Below are 22962 nucleotides of genomic sequence, written 5' to 3'. Positions count from 1 at the left end.
CTTTTATTTTCACAACTTTTTCTAAGAAAAAATAGGATTTTTATTTATAAACATCTTTAATTTTCTTATCAGCTGATCGAACCTCAGCCTCAAGATTACTTTTCAATGCTTTGTTGCTGTGCTTTTTTACTTTTGTCAGCAAAATTGTTTTCACTTTTTATGAAGCTGTCATTAATGATTTTACAACTTTTTCTTAGAAAAAGGTAACTTAATATTTTAAACATCTTATCATAAATTTCTTTATTATGTTGTTGACATTTAAACCAACTAAAATTACAATTTGTACTCAACATTAAGAAAATGAATTTTCCAACATTTTCCATATATATCTGGTCGGTAATATGGTCATGATAAAATTGTTTAGCTTCATTTACGGTGGTACATAATTGAATTGTTGGATAAACGAGACTTTTTTTATCATGCCACCATTCGCGAAGAGATATATATGCATACAAATCATTGTCAACAGGAGTTTTCACGCTCAAACACTCTTCACAAATTAAACAAGAACTGTTCTGTAATAGTTTGGCAGCTAAATACCCGCTTACATATACTACTGGTTGGTTTTCAAGGCTACACAAATTTTCAATGGGCTGTTCTAAGTTTTCAGGGTCCGGGATAGACAACACAGGATAAACACACATTCAGTGTCTGTGGAATCTTGAACATTAATTTTTATTTCTGTTGTTTTTAAATTAGTTTTTAAAATGTCTTTATATTCCAGCATATGTTTATTGTTGTCTGCTTCACAATTAGCACTTCTGCTATGAGGCACTTTCAGCCCAGTAACCATGCTTGTTTTAAGCGCTGCAGTAAAGTGCGTGATAGTGGGATTTCTATTGGTTACACTGTGTTGCCTAATGATTCCAAATAAGTTTTCCAGAGAGTCTTGGTTAAACTGTCTAAGGTTCGTATATTTAAACCCTTCATTCTTTAACTTTTCCCAAATATCGTTTAAGGATTTGATAGATATTTGATATCCCTTTACGCATTTAACATTTTTTAGTATCGTGTTTTCTGCTGTTATAAATTTTATGGTTTTTAACTTATCAGTATAAAAGGTCCAAGACTCAATGTGATTACTTAATGTGGAAACATTTTCCCGGATCCCTTTCTTTACGTCATTTAAAGATGATGGACCATTTGTACAATCAAATAGTTTATCTAACTGTTCAATCACAAATGCTGTATCATTGCAATCAGAAACTTCTTTCCATGCCATCATTTTTAAAATAGCTGCCACGGTATTACTCAGAGCATGCGCAGCATACTTCACCCTCATCTTAGTTTTGAATGTTGGATTTACAATGGTACTATTCAGTTTTTTAAAATTTAAAAAATTTCTGTTGTGTTCTTCTGCAACTACCAAATGCCTCCATTGTGCAATTTTTCCATCGAAAGACATATTTCCACTTTTAAAGAAATTGTTTCGTAATGATTTGAACAAGTGAGGGATGTCATAGATTATAAAAATTTTGTCATTATTTACAGAGAAAAAGTTGCTATCTATGCCTTGTCCACAGTTTCTTTTTAACATGTTAAGAGCTCCTATATTTGTAGATCCCTGATCACAAACTGTTGTTAGAACCATAAATCCGATTTCTTTTAATTTTTTGATGATGTCCGATATAATTTTTGCCAGTTTTGCTGTTGATATTGTGCCTTCCACAAAATAGTGCGCAATATATTGTTTGTATTTATGTTTAGCACCCTGTATCATAAACACTAACGCATGGTCTGCAATTTTCTTTTCTCGTCCCATGTTCTCGCCCTCTCCATAATCCACGTAGCCATCCACTTTATCAGCAATTTCGTTATAAATTATCCGTTTCTTTAACGCCATCTCGTCAAATATTAACGAGCAATATTTATTTTCCTTTGGCATACTTGATGCTTTTGCCTCTAACATATCAATTATATTTTTATTTATACCAGGCTCCATTGGTATATTTTTTAAAATCCTTTGGAGCGTTTTAGTGCTTGGTAGCGTAAACAGCTTTTGCATATAGCGGTATGCTTTAGGGGACCGTTTAAATATAGCCAAAGCATATATTTTGTTGGCTAAAGTCCACCTTTTTCCTTGTGACTTTTTTTTGTTATTCTGCACTACATCCTTTACTAACGATGTCAGCACTTCCGAATCTAACTTGTCTAAATTCACTCTTGACTTCGCTATATTCCTTATTGTTTTTTTTTGCATTTTGTAACTGTCGCCAAAGCCTCTTCTCTTTAATTGTAAATGTTGATGAAGTGTCTGTAATAAAAACATTTCCATTAGTAAAAAAAAACAACATTAAAGCAAATTGAATTGAATATTGGTTAATTAATCAGCAATTTTACTTAGTTTTTTAAATTAGGTATGTTTTATCTTACCTTTCATTTCAATGTTTTTCTTAGGTCTTTTATAACTGTGGACTAATATTTCTGCCTGTGCATCTTGATGGCAAATGTTTTTATCATCTGAAATTATTATAAATATGCAAATTAGTTTAAAATTTATTTTGTTGTTTTATGAAACATATTATTTCCAAATCAATCAATCATTATCAAGTTTTAAAAAAATGCAAAGACAGGATAATGATAGCTCTTCTCATAAAATATGAAGCGTGTGCCCACCTTCAATAACAATGACATAATATTAAATTAAAGGCATTTAGAGGTTTTAATGTTCTGCATTCTGGATGCGGTCTGCGGGTATGTCAAGACAATCTGTAAGTGGTCGTGATAAGGCAATCAGAAACGTGTGCTTTGCGTTCTTTGTTCGTATCCGCACGGTCAAATCGCATTAATATAAAATGTACAGAAACCTAGAATGTTGTACATATAAGTTCATTTTGACCTGACTGCAGACTGCAGAACGCATCCAGGGTGGCATTCTTTAGTTTGAGGGAAGGCATATTTTAGAAGGTAAATAATTAGTTTGTACACTTACCATGAGTAATGGGTTTATAGGTCATATGTTCTGGTGCATTGGAAGTAGAAGGAAGAGGTTCAAAAGTTGTTTTCGCAGAAATACCAGAATCTGGTATATCCACAGCTCCCAAACATGTTGAATTTAGTTGTTTGGTTGTTGTAAGGGGAACTGAAAGCAGATAATGAAATTGGGTAATAAAATGTCATGTTCTTACCCAACTTTAGGGTACAATCAGTCTAGTACATGTCTTGCTCACATTAAAAATTACTAGCTTATAAATATTATTAAACTAGCTGACCTGGCTAATTAATGTAGATTGCCTAAAATTTTTCAAATTGGTCCGGTACTTTTTTTGAAGAATTTGTATTACACAAATTACTAAAGTCCCTCTAACTCAACACACATTCTAAGCTAAATTGTGTTACGAGTGGGTTTACTACAATATTCAAGCTGTGGGGTTCTAACCCGCACTTTAGGCTATCTTGGCTTCGAGTTACGGAGCCGATCAAATACAAACAAACAATTAAATATTTCCTTTTTATATTATTAGTATAATTTTAGATAAACATACCTCGTTCAACTGGATTTGACTTCTTTGGAATGCAATATGAATGATCATAAAGAACTGTAACAAAGTATAGATATAATTAATAATTGAAATTATATATTATTTATTGATAAGCATACAACACATGTTTGTGGTTACAAAGAAAGAACCTTGTTAAATTGCATTCGGTTGGTTTGTTTTGGAAACCAAAGAAAATTAATTAAGACATCTAAATAATTCAGAAAAATTTATAGATAGTAAATTAAATTTTAAAAAAATAATTGAAGTCATCATCATACCTGTCTTGAGGTTTTCTTTATTGGAGTCTTTTACATGAAGAGGAAACTCTGTCAAAACTTCATCTGGCAAGATGGGATTGCTCAATTCCAGTGTTGGAATAGCTGAGTTCTTCAGCCGAGTTCCTTTGGCATTGAAGGATTCAGGAGTGAAGTGCCCACCACAAACAAACTTCAGTTGGTGTAACTTTTCAATAGGTACATATGCTAAGTCTTCTATGCCAGCATTTTTAACCCACATTCGACAACTGAAATAAGAAATACCTATTAGAAAAGAAAAAGAATAACAAACTGAAATTTATTCATCAACTAATTTCTTTTAGTATTGTTATGCAATTCATTTACAGAGTACGAAACAAAATACTGAAATTAAAAAAAAATTAAAAAATCCCAGCCTTTAAGTTTACACAATCAGTAAAATTATCTTGTAATAAATGAGTGTTATTAGAAACTTACCGGTCAGAATCCAGAGGAAACCTACTCAAAAGTAAGGGTGATCCACCACGACTTCGCCTCTTATTACAAATAACGCACTTCTTGTTGTTTCTACTCTCCATTATCAGTAGAAGCCTAAAATGAAATAGGTATTAATTAAACAAAGCCTATAAAGTCTCTCCAACCAGTGTCAATGCCCTGGTTCATGCATTTACCAGTTTTGAAAGTACATTTACATTTTCATCACATAGGGTTGTTTTTAATGAAAAATAGATTTGTAATAGATCTAATATTTCAAGTAAGTAGATAACATACCCATTAAACAGAAAAGTAAATAAGAGTTTAAACTTCTGTAGAAGTTGAAACACAGCTTATTTAAAAGAGTCTCTATCTCACAAAAAACATAACACTGAACAGCAAACTTTATCACGCCCGATACGGAGGAACTTAATCAACTCAACGTAAACGACAGAAAAGTTTATTTACAGTAATATTGCACCAAATCTGAGAAAATAACTTCACACGAATCAATTCGCCGGTTAAAAACTCAAACTCAATTGACAGAAATTTTTTTTCATTTGTCAAACTAACAATACTACCAACATAAGGACACTAACAATTATTTTTAGTATGGTGGTATTGATCCGCGGGTTCCCCTGCTATAGTGAAATCAATCCAAAATGCACTTTATTGCTTAAGGGATAAGGTTGTATATCAATTGCTACATATAGAGACTAGTTTTTGTATGAGAAGTGTCTACCCACTGGTCCTGACGGGCGCGCGCGTGACACTCGACTGATATAATACCCGCCGGCGGGGCGCTTCGCTGTAGGTAATTATCGGATGTACCGCGCGGAGTGAGCCAGGCCTGGCTGAAGTGCGTAGAGGAGTTTCTATTGATTTTTTCTTATTTCACTTTTTTAAATCTGATGTTTTGGGTGACGCATTAAATTAGTGCGTGCGTTTTGCATCTGTCTGTCATTTGATTCTCATGAATTTATTTATTGGCATCGGCTAATATTTTTGTACATAATGTACATACTTTGGGCTGTGTGACTGATGAAAACGATGAATACTTGGTTTAAATAAAACAGACATTAAAAAATTATCATTTATTTATCCCTCACACAAGAAGCCATTTCACGTTGCTTATATACATTATCACTAGCTATCGGATTATCATTCACATAGCGCTCAAATCGGGTTCACAAACATTTCCTATCAATTCTGCTGAGGTGCAAAATATTTTAATTTATTACACTTGATTTGTGTAAGTAGTTCCTCTATGATAGAGGAAATAACGTTCCAATTCATCATTTCTTAGCGTTAGAAAAAGACGCTGTGCAAACATCTTGTTAGTTTTTGATTTTGTAACAATCATGACAATTGAAGCCTTTCAAAATCGATTGGCTATAACAAAATTACTTTTAATTCGTGGTCCAATGAAATTTATTTCAATATTGCTGTGAGATATCATATAAAAGCTCATATCTTCTTACGGTTAATAAATAGTACTTCAAATGGGATACAATCAAGACTATTTGACAGTAACCCCTAACTAATAAAAAGTTACACGCTTGTTGTTTTAAAATGACGTTTCCATACTGAACTATAAAACACTGTTCAATGAGCGTGTAAGTAACTTGTATTAATAAGGGGGCTAGTTTCAAATTGTCCCGACTCATTCTAACAATCCTTTCATTCACTTATCAACGACAAAGCTGCTGAAGCTTAAAGTTAATTTAAGGGCTATTGGAAGTTGTGTGTTATACAGGGTGTTAGGTAAATGGGTATATGAGCCGACACTAGCCTATGTTAACATGGGCATATAAATGGTATGGTGAAGTCAGAAATTTGATATCATGATTTTAATTTTTTTAATTTTCATACAAAATAAATTTTATAAATTCCGATTTGTATGAAAATTAAAATAATTAAAATGAAGATATCGATTTTCTGACTTCACCATACCATTTATATGCCCATGTTAACACGTGCTAGTGTCGGCTCATATACCCATTTACCTAACACCCTGTATATGTGTCAAAACCAACTTCTAGCTGTGCTGTAACTTTGAATAAATAATTCAATACTATCCAAATCTACTTGGAAGAAAACTTGTCAGTTTTTCAGTCACGGTATCTTTGTAAACTTCATTATTTTTTACTGTCATTTTGTTAAGTCAATGTCATTGTTATGGTTTGATTATTTCAATACCAATTTATATACAGCAGCTTACTTCTCTAAAGAGCATCCGCCATGCGAGTCAAACTCGAGCATTCGGACACAATTTTACTCCATGGCGCGCGCCTCTGCTATAACCGAGCGGGCTTGATCCAATGCTTTTCTGTAACAAAACAAAACACATTGAATTTGTTGAACGTACAAATGATGAAATCTCTTGGGGAATCTCTTTTCTACCTTTCAAATCTTAAAACCATATATTAGCAAGTGGTAATCATTGAATTTGTTTAACGTACAAATGATGAATCTCTTGGGGAATGTCTTTTCTACCTTTCAAATCTTAAAACCATATATTAGCAAGTGGTAATATCTAAGAAAGGTTGATAAATTACTAGGATCTTCTTCCAAATCTCTTGATGCGTAAATTGCTCCTGAACCTTCAGGCGAAGTTGCTTGATGCGTTTATACAGTAATATGTATGTCTACATTTTGTAAATTCCCACTTCTGATGTCGGAGAACGGTCAGAAGGGGCAGGACATTATGTTTCACCAGGAAGTTAAATAAAACGATGTATAGTTTTAACACTATAGATTGTTGTATTTCGGTAAGAATACAATAATAACAATAATAATATTCGAGCAGTCTCACACACAGGACCGAGACAACAATACCGAGCGGCGGGTGAGGCCAGAATGCCACGACTACGGTCGTGCTCGTTCTTTTATACAGCCATCCCCACCCAAACCGGCTAGCAGGCAGCGCCCGACCTGTCTCGGTACGGTCAATACAACTCCTTTTACTTACTGCAAACTATTTTATAACATAACTAGACATTTACAATAAATCAAATTATAATTTATTACATTTAAAATTAATGTTGTTATTATTATTTGGTTTTATTAAAATGATTACTAAGTAATTACATGACAATCAATATTCTACGACATGTATTTTTTCTAAGTTAAAAGTTTATTGAGTTAACACTCATTATTTGTATTTATTGCTTGATGCGTTTATGCAGTAATATGCATTTTTGTTTTCTTAATTCAGAATTTTAGAAACTGAGTTTTTACTCGCAATTTGCATCGAGTTCTTATCATTTCTTGCGAGGTTCGGCGAGACGATTAAAAGCCTTCGGCTACCACGTATTTTGTCGTTCTTTTTTTTAATTCAGAGGATCGGTTCCCAATTAATATTAAGACCTGCTCTTAAGTATTTTGGTAAAGTACTAACTAGGGCCTACTCAGCTTGACCCGTAAATTGTATCTGCTCCCGATGACATTATTATTGTCACTGAGAGCTTCTTCTCATTAATATTTCAATTACTAAGATCGGTCCGCAATGCATTACTAAGAGCTGAGAGTTTACTAGGATCTACTCCCAAATCTCTTGATGCGTAAATTGCTCCTGAACCTTCAGGCGAAGTTGCTTCATGCGTTTATACAGTAATATGTATTTTTTCTAAGTTACGATACGATAGTGCTCACCCAGCCAGGACGAGGCCTGCTCCGGTCAAACCGGCATAACAGTAGGCACAATTTTAAGGAAGGACACGCTCTGGGATGGGAGAGGACGGCCGACTAGCCGCTGCGTCTTTAAACCGCAACCGGTCGACCACAACCAAGTAGATATGCATCCTGAGCCTGGTCTAGGAAAAGAGGTAAAGACGGGTTTATTGTTGATAGGACTGAGCGTTGGTGCGATGAGGTGGGCAGTCTGGCCTTTGGTGTGGTTGCCTACTTGTTATTGGTTTGTACAGCTGCTTTTCTTGGTTCATTGTTCCATCAATGGCTGCGGTTCTGGATTTTGGACGTCTTCTTCGCTGTCTGTCTCTTCAAGATTGAATATTTCCTGTGCTGCTTTTCTTATTTCTTTTTTGTCTAGTGCTAATTGAGTCCACTCATTTCGTGTTCTTCGGTAGTATTTTAAGTCTTGCTTTAATGTGTCTTTCCAGGTGTATATGGGCCTGTCAATCTTTAATCTTCTTGCTTTAAATCTCATAGCACTGTGAAGGATATGTGGTTCGGGTCGTCGCAAAACATGGCCGTAATAGCAAATTCTGAGGAACTTGATGCTCTTAGATATTGTTTTGCCTTGCAGAAGTTGGTGCACTTTTTTATTTTTTGGGGGATTTTTGCTATAGCTCAGCATGTCTTTCCGAATAACACGTTCGTATTTCCTAAACATTGAGCGGTTTGCTTTGGTAATGGATGCGGCCTTTATACCATATGTCATGGTTGGTTCTATGATCATTTTGTATAGTAGCCTGGCAGTTTCCCATTGCATTTTGGTTTTCTTTATGAAGGATATAAGTGTTTTAGAGTTTTTAACCCCTTGCTTGCAGCGGGCTTTTATTGTATCCTTTCTGCTGTGTCCAGATGTTATCCAGGGCCCTAGATATTTCATTTCTTTCGCTGGCTGTATATTTATTCTCTCGGCTATACTAATGAACCGTGTGAGGTTTGGTGGATTGATTGGATCTCGGATGAGGATTTTTGTTTTCGTGTCGTTGATTTTTATTCCCACTATTAGTAGGAGATCTTTGAGACTTTTGAAGATTGATTTCATTTGACTAGGTTTCGTCCCTAGTATGATCAGGTCGTCAGCAAACGATAGGCAGATGGGCAACGTAATGTGTGAGTCTTGGTTTAGTCGTAGTATTGGTATTTCTTTTTGCAGTGTTTGAAGGACGTCATCTATTAGTATGGTGTATAAACGAGGGGACAGTGGGCAGCCTTGTTTTACTCCCTTCCCTTTGGTGACGCACCTGGTTTGCTGCCCGTACCATTTGATGCATGTGGATTCATTCATGCAAGCTTTACTAATCCTATTGGTCAGGGTTTTATTGGTTCTGAACGCAAGAATATCTTTAAAGGCGTTTAAGTCTACAGTGTCGAAGGCTTTTTCCAAGTCAATTGCCATGACGAACGTTGTTGTGCCCTCTCTCCACTTTTCGTCAAGAATTCTTCGGAGCGTAAAGATGAGTTCATCTGTGGATCTGTGTTCTAGAAATGCTGTTTGATAGTTATCAAGGCTTTGGATCTCTTTATCTAAGCGATTAAGAAGAAAGTTGGCGTATATTCTGTATCCAGTATTACATATCGAAATACGTCTGTAGTCACTGATGCACTGTGGATTCTGTTTTTTCGGTATTGGGACTTGTACGGTCCGAGTCCAAGCTTCCGGGATTATATTATAATTCCAGGCGTTATGTAGGTGTTCTGTTAGGGCTTCAAGCAGTTGATTAGGTATTGCTTTGAACAGTTCAGTTACTACTTGGTCAGTGCCATTTCGCATTTTATAATATTTTCTCTGACTTCGTCGTTGGTTGGATCCTCAGACAGCTTATTTATTATTTTTGTTTGATGTCTTTTGCTGCACCAGTAATTTTGTTGTTTTTTTTTTTACTTATTTTATTCATATCTTGCGATATTGAGACATCTTGGTGATAAAGGAAATAATTTTCCAATAATTCAGCTGCTTCCAGAGCTTCCTTAATGCTCGGCAGAGGCTCGGCTCATCTGTCTCATCTTCTTCAGCTCCTTGCTCTTGATCCTCAGTTTAATTTAATAGTATGGTATGGTAAATAGTATGGTACGCACCTGGTTTGCTGCCCGTAACATTACATTTGATGCATTTGGATTCATTCATGCAAGCTTTACTAATCCTATTGGTCAGGGTTTTATTGATTCTGAACGCAAGAATATCTTTAAGGGCGTTTAAGTCTACAGTGTCGAAGGCTTTTTCCAAGTCAATTGCCATGACGAACGATGTTGTGCCCTCTCCACTTTTCGTCAAGAATTCTTCGGAGCGTAAAGATGTGTTCATCTGTGGATCTGTGTTCTAGAAATGCTGTTTGATAGTTATCAAGGCTTTGGATCTCTTTATCTAAGCGATTAAGAAGAAAGTTGGCGTATATTCTGTATCCAGTATTACATATCGAAATTCGTCTGTAGTCACTGATGCACTGTGGATTTTGTTTTTTCGGTATTGGGACTTGTACGGTCCGAGTTCAACCTTCCGGGATTATATTATAATTCCAGGCGTTATGTAGGTGTTCTGTTAGGGCTTCAAGCAGTTGATTAGGTATTAGCTTTGAAGAGTTCAGTTACTACTTGGTCAGTGCCATTTCGCATTTTATAATATTTTCTCTGACTTCGTCGTTGGTTGGATCCTCAGACAGCTTATTTATTATTTTTGTTGGGTGTCTTTTGCTGCACCAGTAATTTTGTTGTTTTTTTTTTTACTTATTTTATTAATATCTTGCGATATTGAGACATCTTGGTGATAAAGGAAATAATTTTCCAATAATTCAGCTGCTTCCAGAGCTTCCTTGATGCTCGGCAGAGGCTCAGGCTCATCTTCTTCATCTCCTTGCTCTTGATACTGTTTTTCTCACTGAATCTAAAACTTCTTTGTCCCAGATACTCGAAGCTCTGTACTTGTTTTAACGCAAAATAAATATACGTTGTATAAATAAATATTATCCACGATACATTAGATATGTAAGCATTTTGATCGTTTAAGATAAGGCGTAGACGATATTATTCTGTTAAGACTTCATCTGCCGGGTACATAGTTCTCACGGTAGATGCTTTTATTGTGTCATTTCTGCTGTATTCTGATGTTATCCATCCAGGTCCCTGCCCTGGATATTTCATCTCTTTCGCTGGTTGTATATTTATTCCCTCCGCTATGCTAATGAACTGTGTGGTTTTGTTTTTGATTGTTTTTAGTTGACTTGGTTTCGTCCCTAGTATGATTAGGTCGTCAGCGAACGATAGGCAGATGGGAAGCGTAATATGTGAATCTTGATTTAGTCGGAGTATTGATATTTCTTCTTGGAGTGTTTGAAGAACGTCATTTATTAGTATGGTGAATAAACAGGGGGACAGTGGGCAGTCTTGTTTTACTCCCTTCCCTTTGGTGACGCACCTGGTTTGCTGCCCGTACCATTTGATGCATGTGGATTCATTCATGCAAGCTTTACTAATCCTATTGGTCAGGGTTTTATTGGTTCTGAACGCAAGAATATCTTTAAGGGCGTTTAAGTCTACAGTGTCGAAGGCTTTTTCCATATCAAATGCCATGACGTACGTTGTTGTGCCCTCTCTCCACTTTTCGTCAAGAATTCTTCGGAGCGTAAAGATGTGTTCATCTGTGGATCTGTGTTCTAGAAATGCTGTTTGATAGTTATCAAGGCTTTGGATCTCTTTATCTAAGCGATTAAGAAGAAAGTTGCCGTATATTCTGTATCCAGTGTTACATATCAGAATACGTCTGTAGTCACTGATGCACTGTGGATTCTGTTTTTTCGGTATTGGGACTTGTACAGTCGGAGTTCAAGCTTCCGGGATTATATTATAATTCCAGGCGTTATGTAGGTGTTCTGTTAGGGCTTCAAGCAGTTGATTAGGTATTGCTTTGAAGAGTTCAGTTACTACTTGGTCAGTGCCATTTCGCATTTTTATAATAATTTCTCTGACTTCGTCGTTGGTTGGATCCTCAGACAACAGATTTTTTTTGTTTGACGTCATTTTATTCTATTTTTTTACTTATTTTATTCATATCTTGCGATATTGAGACATCTTGGTGATAAAGAAAATAATTTTCCAATAATTCAGCTGCTTCCAGAGCTTCCTTAATGCTCGGCAGAGGCTCAGGCTCATATTCTTCATCTCCTTGCTCTTGATCCTGTTTTTCTCACTGAATCTAAAACTTCTTTGTCCCAGATACTCGAAGCTCTGTACTTGTTTTAACGCAAAATAAATATACGTTGTATAAATAAATATTATCCACGATACATTAGATATGTAAGCATTTTGATCGTTTAAGATAAGGCGTAGACGATATTATTCTGTTAAGACTTCATCTGCCGGGTACATAGTTCTCACGGTAGATGCTTTTATTGTGTCATTTCTGCTGTATTCTGATGTTATCCATCCAGGTCCCTGCCCTGGATATTTCATCTCTTTCGCTGGTTGTATATTTATTCCCTCCGCTATGCTAATGAACTGTGTGGTTTTGTTTTTGATTGTTTTTAGTTGACTTGGTTTCGTCCCTAGTATGATTAGGTCGTCAGCGAACGATAGGCAGATGGGAAGCGTAATATGTGAATCTTGATTTAGTCGGAGTATTGATATTTCTTCTTGGAGTGTTTGAAGAACGTCATTTATTAGTATGGTGAATAAACAGGGGGACAGTGGGCAGTCTTGTTTTACTCCCTTCCCTTTGGTGACGCACCTGGTTTGCTGCCCGTACCATTTGATGCATGTGGATTCATTCATGCAAGCTTTACTAATCCTATTGGTCAGGGTTTTATTGGTTCTGAACGCAAGAATATCTTTAAGGGCGTTTAAGTCTACAGTGTCGAAGGCTTTTTCCATATCAAATGCCATGACGTACGTTGTTGTGCCCTCTCTCCACTTTTCGTCAAGAATTCTTCGGAGCGTAAAGATGTGTTCATCTGTGGATCTGTGTTCTAGAAATGCTGTTTGATAGTTATCAAGGCTTTGGATCTCTTTATCTAAGCGATTAAGAAGAAAGTTGCCGTATATTCTGTATCCAGTGTTACATATCAGAATACGTCTGTAGTCACTGATGCACTGTGGATTCTGTTTTTTCGGTATTGGGACTTGTACAGTCGGAGTTCAAGCTTCCGGGATTATATTATAATTCCAGGCGTTATGTAGGTGTTCTGTTAGGGCTTCAAGCAGTTGATTAGGTATTGCTTTGAAGAGTTCAGTTACTACTTGGTCAGTGCCATTTCGCATTTTTATAATAATTTCTCTGACTTCGTCGTTGGTTGGATCCTCAGACAACAGATTTTTTTTGTTTGACGTCATTTTATTCTATTTTTTTACTTATTTTATTCATATCTTGCGATATTGAGACATCTTGGTGATAAAGAAAATAATTTTCCAATAATTCAGCTGCTTCCAGAGCTTCCTTAATGCTCGGCAGAGGCTCAGGCTCATCTTCTTCATCTCCTTGCTCTTGATACTGTTTTTCTCACTGAATCTAAAACTTCTTTGTCCCAGATACTCGAAGCTCTGTACTTGTTTTAACGCAAAATAAATATACGTTGTATAAATAAATATTATCCACGATACATTAGATACGTAAGCATTTTGATCATTTAAGATAAGGCGTAGACGATATGCCGGTAAAGTTCTCACGGTAGCAATTGATTCCTGCAACAGCTCCACATAATTAACAGCGTTGGCCCTTGGAGCGAGAAAATCAACACCGATTAATTGGTTTCTGTACAACCGCTACCACAAATATACATGGGAAGTCTCTTCGAAGCCCGAGGTTTAAGGTCAATGCAATAGTACCATACGTAGTTATTGGAGTTTCGTTGGCGGCGACTAATCCATAGGCAGAGGCATTACTCGCCTTATCAGTAACGAAGATGCGGCGTGTAGGTGTATGGGAAATTGCGTCAACCGCCGCTAATGACTCCCGCTGGCGTTTCCCTGCTGTGGTTTGTAGGAGCAGGGTTCAATGCACTTCCTTGCTTGCGTACCATAGTGGTGATGGTTCTAACACAGTCAGACCGCCGGCCTAGTTCTAGACCAGTCTTTCCCAAAGTGGGCGATAACGCCCCCTTGTGGGCGCTGCAGGCTTAAAGGGGGGCGGTAAGAAACCCAGAAAAAAAATCGGGACGTTGTGTAGAGGCTTGGGAGGCGTCATCTACTAGGACTCTTAAGACACCGACTGAGCTTGACTCTTGACTACAAAAATGGGGGGCGCTATAAAATAATTTATTCTCAAAGTGGGCAGTAGACTAAATAAGTTTGGGAACCACTGTTCTAGACCGAGATTATGTTTGCGAGCGTAAGTTTGAACGATCGCGTGGCCTGCTACTTCTCGTATCTACCTCAGTTACTTGCGCCTGTTGCATATTCTTTATGAGAAGCGACATGGTTCTCTTCAAGCGGGCGAAAACGTTCGTCAGTGACGTGTGTGATCTCCACACGTAACGTAACGTTTCCGTAACGTTTTCGCTGCTACTGGAGGCGATGGCCTCGTGCACCGTAGCCTAACGTTTTCAAGTGTGTCGAGTGGCGTATCCACGACGACTGCTTACATGTCGGTAAGTAAGCTCTTCGTCCAAATGAACTGAAAACCAGCGCCCTTCGTTACCGTGGGTCACGGCATATGCTGAGGGGGGTCCCGTTGTAGTGGCATCCTGTTCTTGAGTAGGTGGCACTGCTCAGTTTATTCTTGTGTTTGTTTTTCTTTTATTATTATGTGCCACTGTTATGTATCTATTTATGTGATGTCCATTGTAATAAATGTATTTTTCTTTCTTTCTTTCAAATAACGCGCAACACGTCTTCAGACAGCGCTGCCAGCTAGCGATTTAAGGTGCCGCAAGAACTGTGGCGTACGGTCACCAATCTCCTCTCTTTCTAGAAGCCGCTGAGTTTTCACGATCTGGGATTCGCTGAACCTTTTAACTATCTTCTTCTTCAGCTCTTCGTATTGTCCCGCTGTGACGACTGAGAGACCGATTATAAGGTATCTTACCTTTACCGAGTTTTATCACTGTTGCTTTTCTTAGCAGCGTTTCAAATTTATCCACTTCTCTCCGTATGTGTTCTCGAACTCGTACATGAAGTAAGCCGTAGACCATTTCGAGTTTACTTTCTCGCTGAGGTCTTCATGCTAGGTGAGCGCGTGCTTTAGCTATGTACAACTCAGTTCTCTCCCGTGGCTGTTGAAGTTTCGAGAACAACTCTCTGTATATCCTGTGGAATCTTGGGGCGCTGCTCCACGAAATGATCACTTGACTCCACCACGTGGTTGCGTCGTGTGTAAGAAGCATCGACAAACCACGTAAGGCGTTAGCATCACTCACATTTGCGCAATCATTAAATGCCTCCAAAGTGCCGATGAAACCGTCCGCTCCACTGTAGGTCGCTTTGTAGTGGACGGCGCGGGTGTTACTTTGTTGTATTTTATTCTTGACTTCCACCTTTATTTATGTTGTTACAATGAAGTACAACTTAAGACTAAAGTATGACCGAAGAGTTCGGTTATTTATACATAGTGAAATCAGCGGTATAAGTTTAAGGGATGACACGTTGCTAAAGGCAAGTCACTCTACTAAATTACTCGAATAAAGGCAGCCTTTCGAACTAAGCGTCACAGACGCAGCGTCACTGCATTCGAATGACGTTCCCTAGAATTTCATACATTTGCATAGAACATCTATTTGTCGCTCTGTCGCGGCATCACAGTCGCGGTGCCACAGACGCTATAGACGCTCGCTTTGAAAAAAAAGCTCAAGTGAACTTACAAATGCAGCGGGTTGTCAGTTTCCAGCCGCGAGAGCGCCACTTGCGCCAGCTGCGACAGTCGTTTAAGCGCTTCTGCGCGCAGGCGGCCCGAGCGCGGTAAGGTCTCGGACAGCGCGGCGGCGGCGGCGGCGGCGCTGGGCCCAGGAGCGGCGCCCGCTGCCGTGCTTAATGTATCTGGAAACAATTAAAACCTATAGGCGCAGCAGATCAACGAGCTCAACTGCTGCAAGAAGCCTGTAGCGGCCTAGATAGGGTGCTTGCTTTCTGAGGGGATCTGGGTTGGTTGGTGTAGAAAGAATAAATCACAAATCGTGCACAATAGCCCAATAAAGGGGCAAAGTGCGACTCGATTACCTTGCAAAACTAACAAATTAGAGTCTGACCAACGAAAACAAGAAATGGCGGCAATTATAAAAAATCTTTGGATGACAACACCGTTTATACTTCGAATTGTTTCAACTTTTATTGGTGTTACGAATCATAACTAAAATCTGATCGCGGCGGCGGGGAGCGCTCCTATTGGCCGTGGCTTTGTCTGTGCAGACTACATAATAGGAGCGAATCGCGGGCGGTTAGCCAACCTTTCGGAATGAACTTCGGATGCGCGCTACAACAATTATTTTTATTTTTAACGACCATATTTTGCTTCCTTGTTTTTCAAGACTTTTATTTCCTCTAACTCAAATTTAGCGGTTTCTAGTAATTTCTAGTAATGTTTTCTGTCTTTCTTGCTCTAATAATGCTGTTGTTTTTATAATATGCTCTAACTGTAAAGAGAAACATATTACCTATTAAACAGTGTTGTACTTTATTTTTATTAATTAATAAAAAACATAAGGTACCCGGTTTTCAATATTTGCATTCCCATCTTTTTCTAAATGTTTGATTCTTATTACAGCCTCTAGACGAATGTAGTCTGTGGGTTTACGTTCCCGATCTTCAGTCTTGGTCATTGTTGCTAAATAAGGTTTGCCGTCTGAGCAAGCATTAAGTTATTTTTTTTTTTAATCATTTGTATTAAACGACAAATAGTAGGTGTACTTTGCAAATCTTCGACTTGAAAGTGGTTATGTTCAAAGATTTTGCCGTCTTCTTGCTCTTTAAAACTCATGATATTTAATTCGGAATCTTTTATATTCTCTGTATCCAATATTTCTAAAAAAAAATCACAATCTTATCAGCATAACATAAAATTAAGGATTCATAAAATAGTACATAGAGCAAAAGTACCTCTGGCGTCAATCGATACAGAAATGGTAGGTTTGTCTAACAAGTCCAGTTGTTGACTGTTGCTAATTGCATCTAGTATGGTTCCGTCACTATCAAAAGAGTTTTTCAACTCGCAAATCATAATAGGTGCAGCCTGAAAAATAAAAACAGTTGAGGAGTACTTGATAATTTTTGAAACGTTTTGAGAAAATACATAATAATACGCACTTCTTCAACCATGGTTATTATGGCTCCATTGTGTGGAGGTGCTGGTGGTCCGCCTCCAGTTTTTAATAAATTTCCTCTTTCTGTTGCACGATTTTTACGTGTGCAGAAACGTTCAGCAAGAATATCTGAGCCTCAGAATTTTTATCTTTATCAAAAATCGCGGAACATAGGTACATGGGGGTGATATGGATAGCCCTAGTGATGCTCTACCTCTGGGCTTCGGTTTGACACTACTTTTTGGGACACCCTGTATAAAGTTTCAAGAGTGAAATCCCGCCAGATACAGATCAAGTAGTAACCGAACTGTTCAAAGCTATAGCTAACAACACAACATAACAAAACACAACATAATCCCGGAAGCTTGGACTCGGGCCGTACAAGTCACAATACCGAAAAAACAGAATCCACAGTGCATCAGTGACTACGGACGTATGTTAAACCGGATACAGAATATACGCCAACTTTCTTCTTAACCGCTTAGACAAAGAGAGCCAAGGCTTTGGTAAAAAACAAAAAAAAAACAACAAAAAAAAAAAACAAAAAAAAACAAAAAAAAAACAAAAGAAAAACAAAACAAAAATAAAAAAATAAAAATAAAACCAAAAAAACAACTATCAAGCAGCATTCCTAGAACACAGATCCACAGATGACCACATCTTTACGCTCCGGAGATTCTTGACGAAAAGCAGCGAGAGGGCACATGGAAAAAGTCTTCAACACTGTAGACTTAAACGCCCTTAAAGATATTCTTGCATCCAGAACCAATAAAACCCTGACCATACTTTAAGACCAAAGCTTGCATGAATAAATCCACATTATGTATATCAAAGGCAGCGCTAACCAGGTTCGCCACCAAAGGGAAGGGAGTAAAACAAGGCTGCCCACAGTCCCTCCGTACTAATAAATGATGTCCTTCAAACACTCCAAGAAGAAATAGCAATATTCCGACTAAATCAAGATTCACATTTACGCTTCCCATCTGCCTATCGTTCGCTGAAGACCTAATCATACTATGGACAAAACCAGGTCAACTAAAAACTCAATGTGCCTTTAAGATGCAGCAGCTGGCATATGAGGTGAGGATATTTTTTTTCTTTAGTATTTTATTTATTTGTACACTAAGAGCTCCTTCAAATTACAGGCGCGAGGAAGCGCTGCAGTGGCGCCACTGTAGCGCGAAAACTACTAGTTTTCATACAATTTCTATAAGCGCAACACACGTAGCGTTTGTCATGGTAGTGGTACTACGACTGCGCTTCTAGAAATTGTATAAAAATTAGTAGACAGTACTGCAGCGCTTCCTCACGCCTCTAATTTAAATAAGCATTTATTATTTACTATGTATGTATTCTACGAGTAAATCGGAGCACGGAGGCGTGGCTTCATAGACGCATATTCGTAGTTTTACACTTACAAATACGCGTTTATAGGCCGATTTACACGTATTAAGTAGTTAAGTATTTAACTTAATTTTAAGTGATCAAATTGCATCGTAACTAAATTTTAACTTAATTCCAAACGTCAAGCTCTTGTTTACAATGAAACTGCTTGTCAAAATCGTATCAAGTGACAAGCCCCGCCCACCAACTTGACAGAGAAATTAAGTTAAAATTGTAAATGTTGGAAATTAATTTGAAATGTAATTGGAAATGTTGCTGTCGCGCTCGCACACTCACTGCGGGCGCCCGTCGCACAGTCGCGACAGCAATATAATTACGTGCGAGCGATAAGGATGGGTAGCTTGGGGTCATTGGACAAAATTCTACGTGCTCACGGACCAGGCTTTACTTAATACGTGTAAATCAGCCTTATCCTCCTGAGACCCCCGGTGTCACTCGTGACACTTGAGTATATTTTTTTTTACAGCGCCATTTATTGATATTTTTGAAAATTAATAAAAGTGTGTGAAACGTTGGAATATGTCACATATCCAAAAAATTGCTATGCCTCGCACGAAAGGGTTTTTGATTTTGTAAACATTAATCGAAATTTTGAATTCGGGCGACCTCCGACATGACACATTCAAAGAAAAGAAATTATTGTTTAAAACAAGTTTTTTGGTATTGTTTTGTGTTTTCTGTGTGCTACGGTAATATATCTCTCAGATTGTGCGATAAAACTATTAAAATGTTTCTATTGTAATAAGTATTTTCGTCAATTAATTCAAGTGTCACTGGTGACACTTTGGGCACTCGTGACTTGAAATATGGTCCTTTTTAGGATTGTCTGATGGTAACGTCAAGTCAATGTTATGCAACTTTGATGAGACAGATGATGAAAAAATTGATGCTCCATCCTCAGATCAGACCCTGGATATCATGCAAGACCAGAGTACTTGTCAATACCAATCAAATGAGTCAAAACTCGACAGAGTTACATCGTTTAGTCACAGAGTTTCTATGGCTACCTTCCGTCTCCATCATCAGATCAGCTCCATGACCTAATTATATTGAAGTCTCATCTGAGTTACATGTCTATGCAAAATTTCAGCTCAATCGGTTGGCAGGAAGTAGCTCTAATTCAGCTTCCAAGATTTTACTCAAACATACATTCACACATTTATTGCAAGTTAAATTAAAGTTTGTAATAACAAGTTAAATAAAAGCTGTTAAAAAGTAAATCTTATATGATTCTAAACAATTGCAGATCAATTTGAAACTAAAAACACCTATTTTATCATAACTGAAGTAATTAAAATATTAATTAATTCAAGTCCGTTTTAATGTATTTGAAACCCGTAGTATCACTGGTGACACCCCCCATTTTGGCGTATGTAGGGGGGCTAGATTTTTTTTGCATTTTTTGTTAGTTCTACATATGAAACTTAGCCTGCCTTCCAAAATTCAAGACAATCCGACAATTTTTAGGGGTCTGGGTCTCAGGAGGTTATGAAGCTCGCCTCCGTAAACACTAGGCAAAACATGTTGTCTAGTTTCCTAATTATTATTTTTATAAAGTTTTAACGTTTAATTTTTGTTTGTTTCAGGTGTCGACAGGAAACCGTTGCTGCCACAAGCACGAGAGGATACCAGTACTACTACTACACCAAAGCCAGCTGAGAGAAACGAGTTATTGTCACATTAAACTTTATATTTTGTATCTGTACTTTTAATTTAATAAATAACAAAATAAACAAAGGTCTTTTATTTAATTGGACCATTTTATACTTATTTTTAGTTATTAAAACTTTTTAGCATAGAAATTGATCAAACGACGACGCTAGCCCTAACAGTTATAGATGACCCACGCTGAACTGTCCCACCAAACTCAATGACAGGGGGGCGCTACCATCGTTCAACTATATGGTTTCCAACATGGCAAAAATCTGAACCAGCGATCCGGTATTGACGGTGGCGCCCCGCTGTCAATGTCATCGACAGGACAGTCAAGTATTTTGGAACTATACATTTGAAAATTACAATCAGAGCAGTGGCAAGCGAAAGTTTGTGGGTTCGATTCCCATCTTAGGTAATCCGAATATTTTTTCAAATTATCAGGAAGAGCAATTTTTTAAAATAATTTTAAGTAAAGAGCTAAAATCACAAATGCGTTAAAAATATTATGAAAGTTTCCGCTAGAGGCGCTGTACAATCCGTCATACAATTAATGTAATCTTTTTACACACTTACTAGTGACCATGTGTGATGTAAACTCACACTAAGCATTCAGATGGAAGAGCAGTCACCCGACAAGCGAAAGGTTGTGGGTTCGATTCCCGGCATAGGCAGTTCGATTCAAATTATTGACAGAATGATGTAATAGACTATTTGACACCATTCCCCAATAATTCGTAATCACAACTTTTTTTAAAAGACACCATTCTGGTCATAAAAACTTAATTAATTTTAAATAACCTGTAAATCGCGAATTTTGGTTGCATTGTAATTAAAAAAAGTAGTTTAATTGAGTTGACACTGGCTAGTAGACGTCACTGGCTAGTATTGCCATACAAAATCGTACGTTTCGTTTTGACAGTTTTAAAAAGTGGTACGTCAATTTATAGGTGGTGTCAACACGTCTATTTGCGAAGGCGAGTGAGCTTTACATGTGTGGTGGCTCGCTACTGTTCGTTACTCAAAACTTTTGATAGACATTACATTATCGTTATGTGCATGTATACGTACACACACAAGTAAAGCTCACTCGCCTTCGTGACTTGCAAGAACTATAAGAATATACAGGGTGTTAGGTAAATGGGTATATGAGCCGCCACTAGCCCATGTTAACATGGTCATATAAATGGTATGGTGAAGACAGAAAATTGATATCTTAATTTTAATTTTCATACAAATCTGATTTTATAAAATTTATTTCGTATGAAAATTAAAAAAATTCAAATGATGATATCAAATTTCTGACTTCACCATACCATTTATATGACCATGTTATCATGGGCTAGTGTCGGCTCATATACCCATTTACCTAACACCCTGTATAGAGAATGACTTATGGCATTGAGCTCGCCTTTTTGTACTGAACATTGTTGTGTGTGCAATAAAGTCTTTAAATAAATAAATAAGGCAGGGTACCCTGCTTTATAGTACCTGCCATGTAACACATAACGTAGCATGTAACGTAACCAACCTTCAAGTAAGTGCGGCTCGTCCACGGTCATCGCGTATCTGGCTGCGAGCTCCTGAATCCTACTGATACATTGCATGCTACACGGGTATGTGTTACTCACCGACGAGCGTGCACTAAAGTTCACTCGCCTTCGGGAGTTACAAGAACTATATTGTGTGTACTCACCGACGAGCGTGCGCACGACGGGGTCCGCGTGTAGCAGCGCGGGCGGGCCCGTGAGCGCCAGCGTGGCGCGCAGCAGGCGCACGCCCGCGCCCAGGCAGCGCCGCCAGAACGCGCCGCTGGTGCCCTCGCCCGCGAGTGAGCTTTACATGTGTTTTGGCTTGCTACTGTTCGTTTTTCAAATTTTGATGGACATTACACTATCGTTATGTACATGTACACACACAAGTAAAGCTCACTCGCCTTCGTGAGTTGCAAGAACTATATTATTAAGCTGGGTACTCATCTAGCCGTGTAGCATGTAATGTGTCAGATACTGTATCAAGTGAGTACATAGGCACGAGCCCGCTGCGAGCTGCTCGCGCGTGGTTCGCAGGGAGACCCGCCGAGTGGCGGTATCACTACGAGCACAAAGGCGGCTACTGTCACGATCATTGCGGATTAGGGAGCTCGCAGCTAGATACGCGATGACCGTGGACGAGCCGTACTCACTTGAAGGTTGGTTAAGTTACATGCTACGTTACGTGCTACATGGTAGGTGAGTACCTTTGTGCTCGCAGTGATACCGCCACTCGGCGGGTCGCTGCAATCGCCCTGCGAACCACGCGCGAGCAGCTCGCAGCGGACTCGTGCCTATGTACTCACTTGATACAGTACCCTGCTTAATATTATGTGTTACTCACCGACGAGCGTGCGCACGACGGGGTCTGCGTGTAGCAGCGCGGGCGGGCCCGTGAGCGCCAGCGTGGCGCGCAGCAGGCGCACGCCCGCGCCCAGGCAGCGCCGCCAGAACGCGCCGCTGGTGCCCTCGCCCGCGAGTGAGCTTTACATGTGTGGCTCGCTACTGTTCGTTATTCAAAAGTTTTGATAGACATTACACTATCGTTATGTGCATGTACACGTACACACACAAGTAAAGCTCACTCGCCTTCGTGAGTTGCAAGAACTACAGGGTGATTTTTGTATCAGTATCCAAATTTTCAGGATCGACTCAGAATCAGTAACTTAATTGATTTACGTAAAGAAAACAAAACTTTTTTCTCCATATTTAATTATTTTCATCCGCTGCGCGCGGTTTCCAAATTGACTCGGGT

The 22962-nt window shown here is 38.2% G+C and overlaps 2 protein-coding genes and 1 long non-coding RNA gene across 3 annotated transcripts in view; all 3 read right to left on the bottom strand.

Moving 5' to 3' along the window:
• Positions 1–1675: 1675 nt before the first annotated feature.
• Positions 1676–5076, bottom strand: LOC135085157 (THAP domain-containing protein 3-like). The gene is made up of 6 exons (XM_063979914.1): positions 4214–5076; positions 3761–4005; positions 3486–3539; positions 2933–3082; positions 2374–2460; positions 1676–2254 (listed from the first exon to the last, which is right to left on the bottom strand). The coding sequence occupies exons 1-6, from the start codon at positions 4312–4314 to the stop codon at positions 2097–2099; spliced, it is 795 nt and encodes a 264-aa protein (XP_063835984.1). The 5' UTR covers positions 4315–5076; the 3' UTR covers positions 1676–2096.
• A 213-nt stretch (positions 5077–5289) lies between these two features.
• Positions 5290–21993, bottom strand: LOC135086966 (uncharacterized). The gene is made up of 3 exons (XR_010260649.1): positions 21872–21993; positions 15685–15859; positions 5290–6539 (listed from the first exon to the last, which is right to left on the bottom strand). It is a non-coding gene; the product is annotated as an uncharacterized LOC135086966 (long non-coding RNA).
• A 550-nt stretch (positions 21994–22543) lies between these two features.
• Positions 22544–22962, bottom strand: part of LOC135079010 (PAX3- and PAX7-binding protein 1) — a 29211-nt gene continuing 28792 nt past the window's right edge. Inside the window, exon 17 of the mRNA XM_063973634.1 lies at positions 22544–22675. Coding sequence (XP_063829704.1) covers positions 22544–22675 — 132 coding nt within the window. The remainder of the gene's footprint in view (positions 22676–22962) is intronic.

The sequence above is a fragment of the Ostrinia nubilalis genome, chromosome 2, assembly GCF_963855985.1.
Source record: "Ostrinia nubilalis chromosome 2, ilOstNubi1.1, whole genome shotgun sequence".
NCBI lineage: Eukaryota > Metazoa > Arthropoda > Insecta > Lepidoptera > Crambidae > Ostrinia > Ostrinia nubilalis.
The sequence above is the reverse complement of the archived record's forward strand: the minus strand, read 5'-3'. Positions and strand labels throughout refer to the sequence as shown.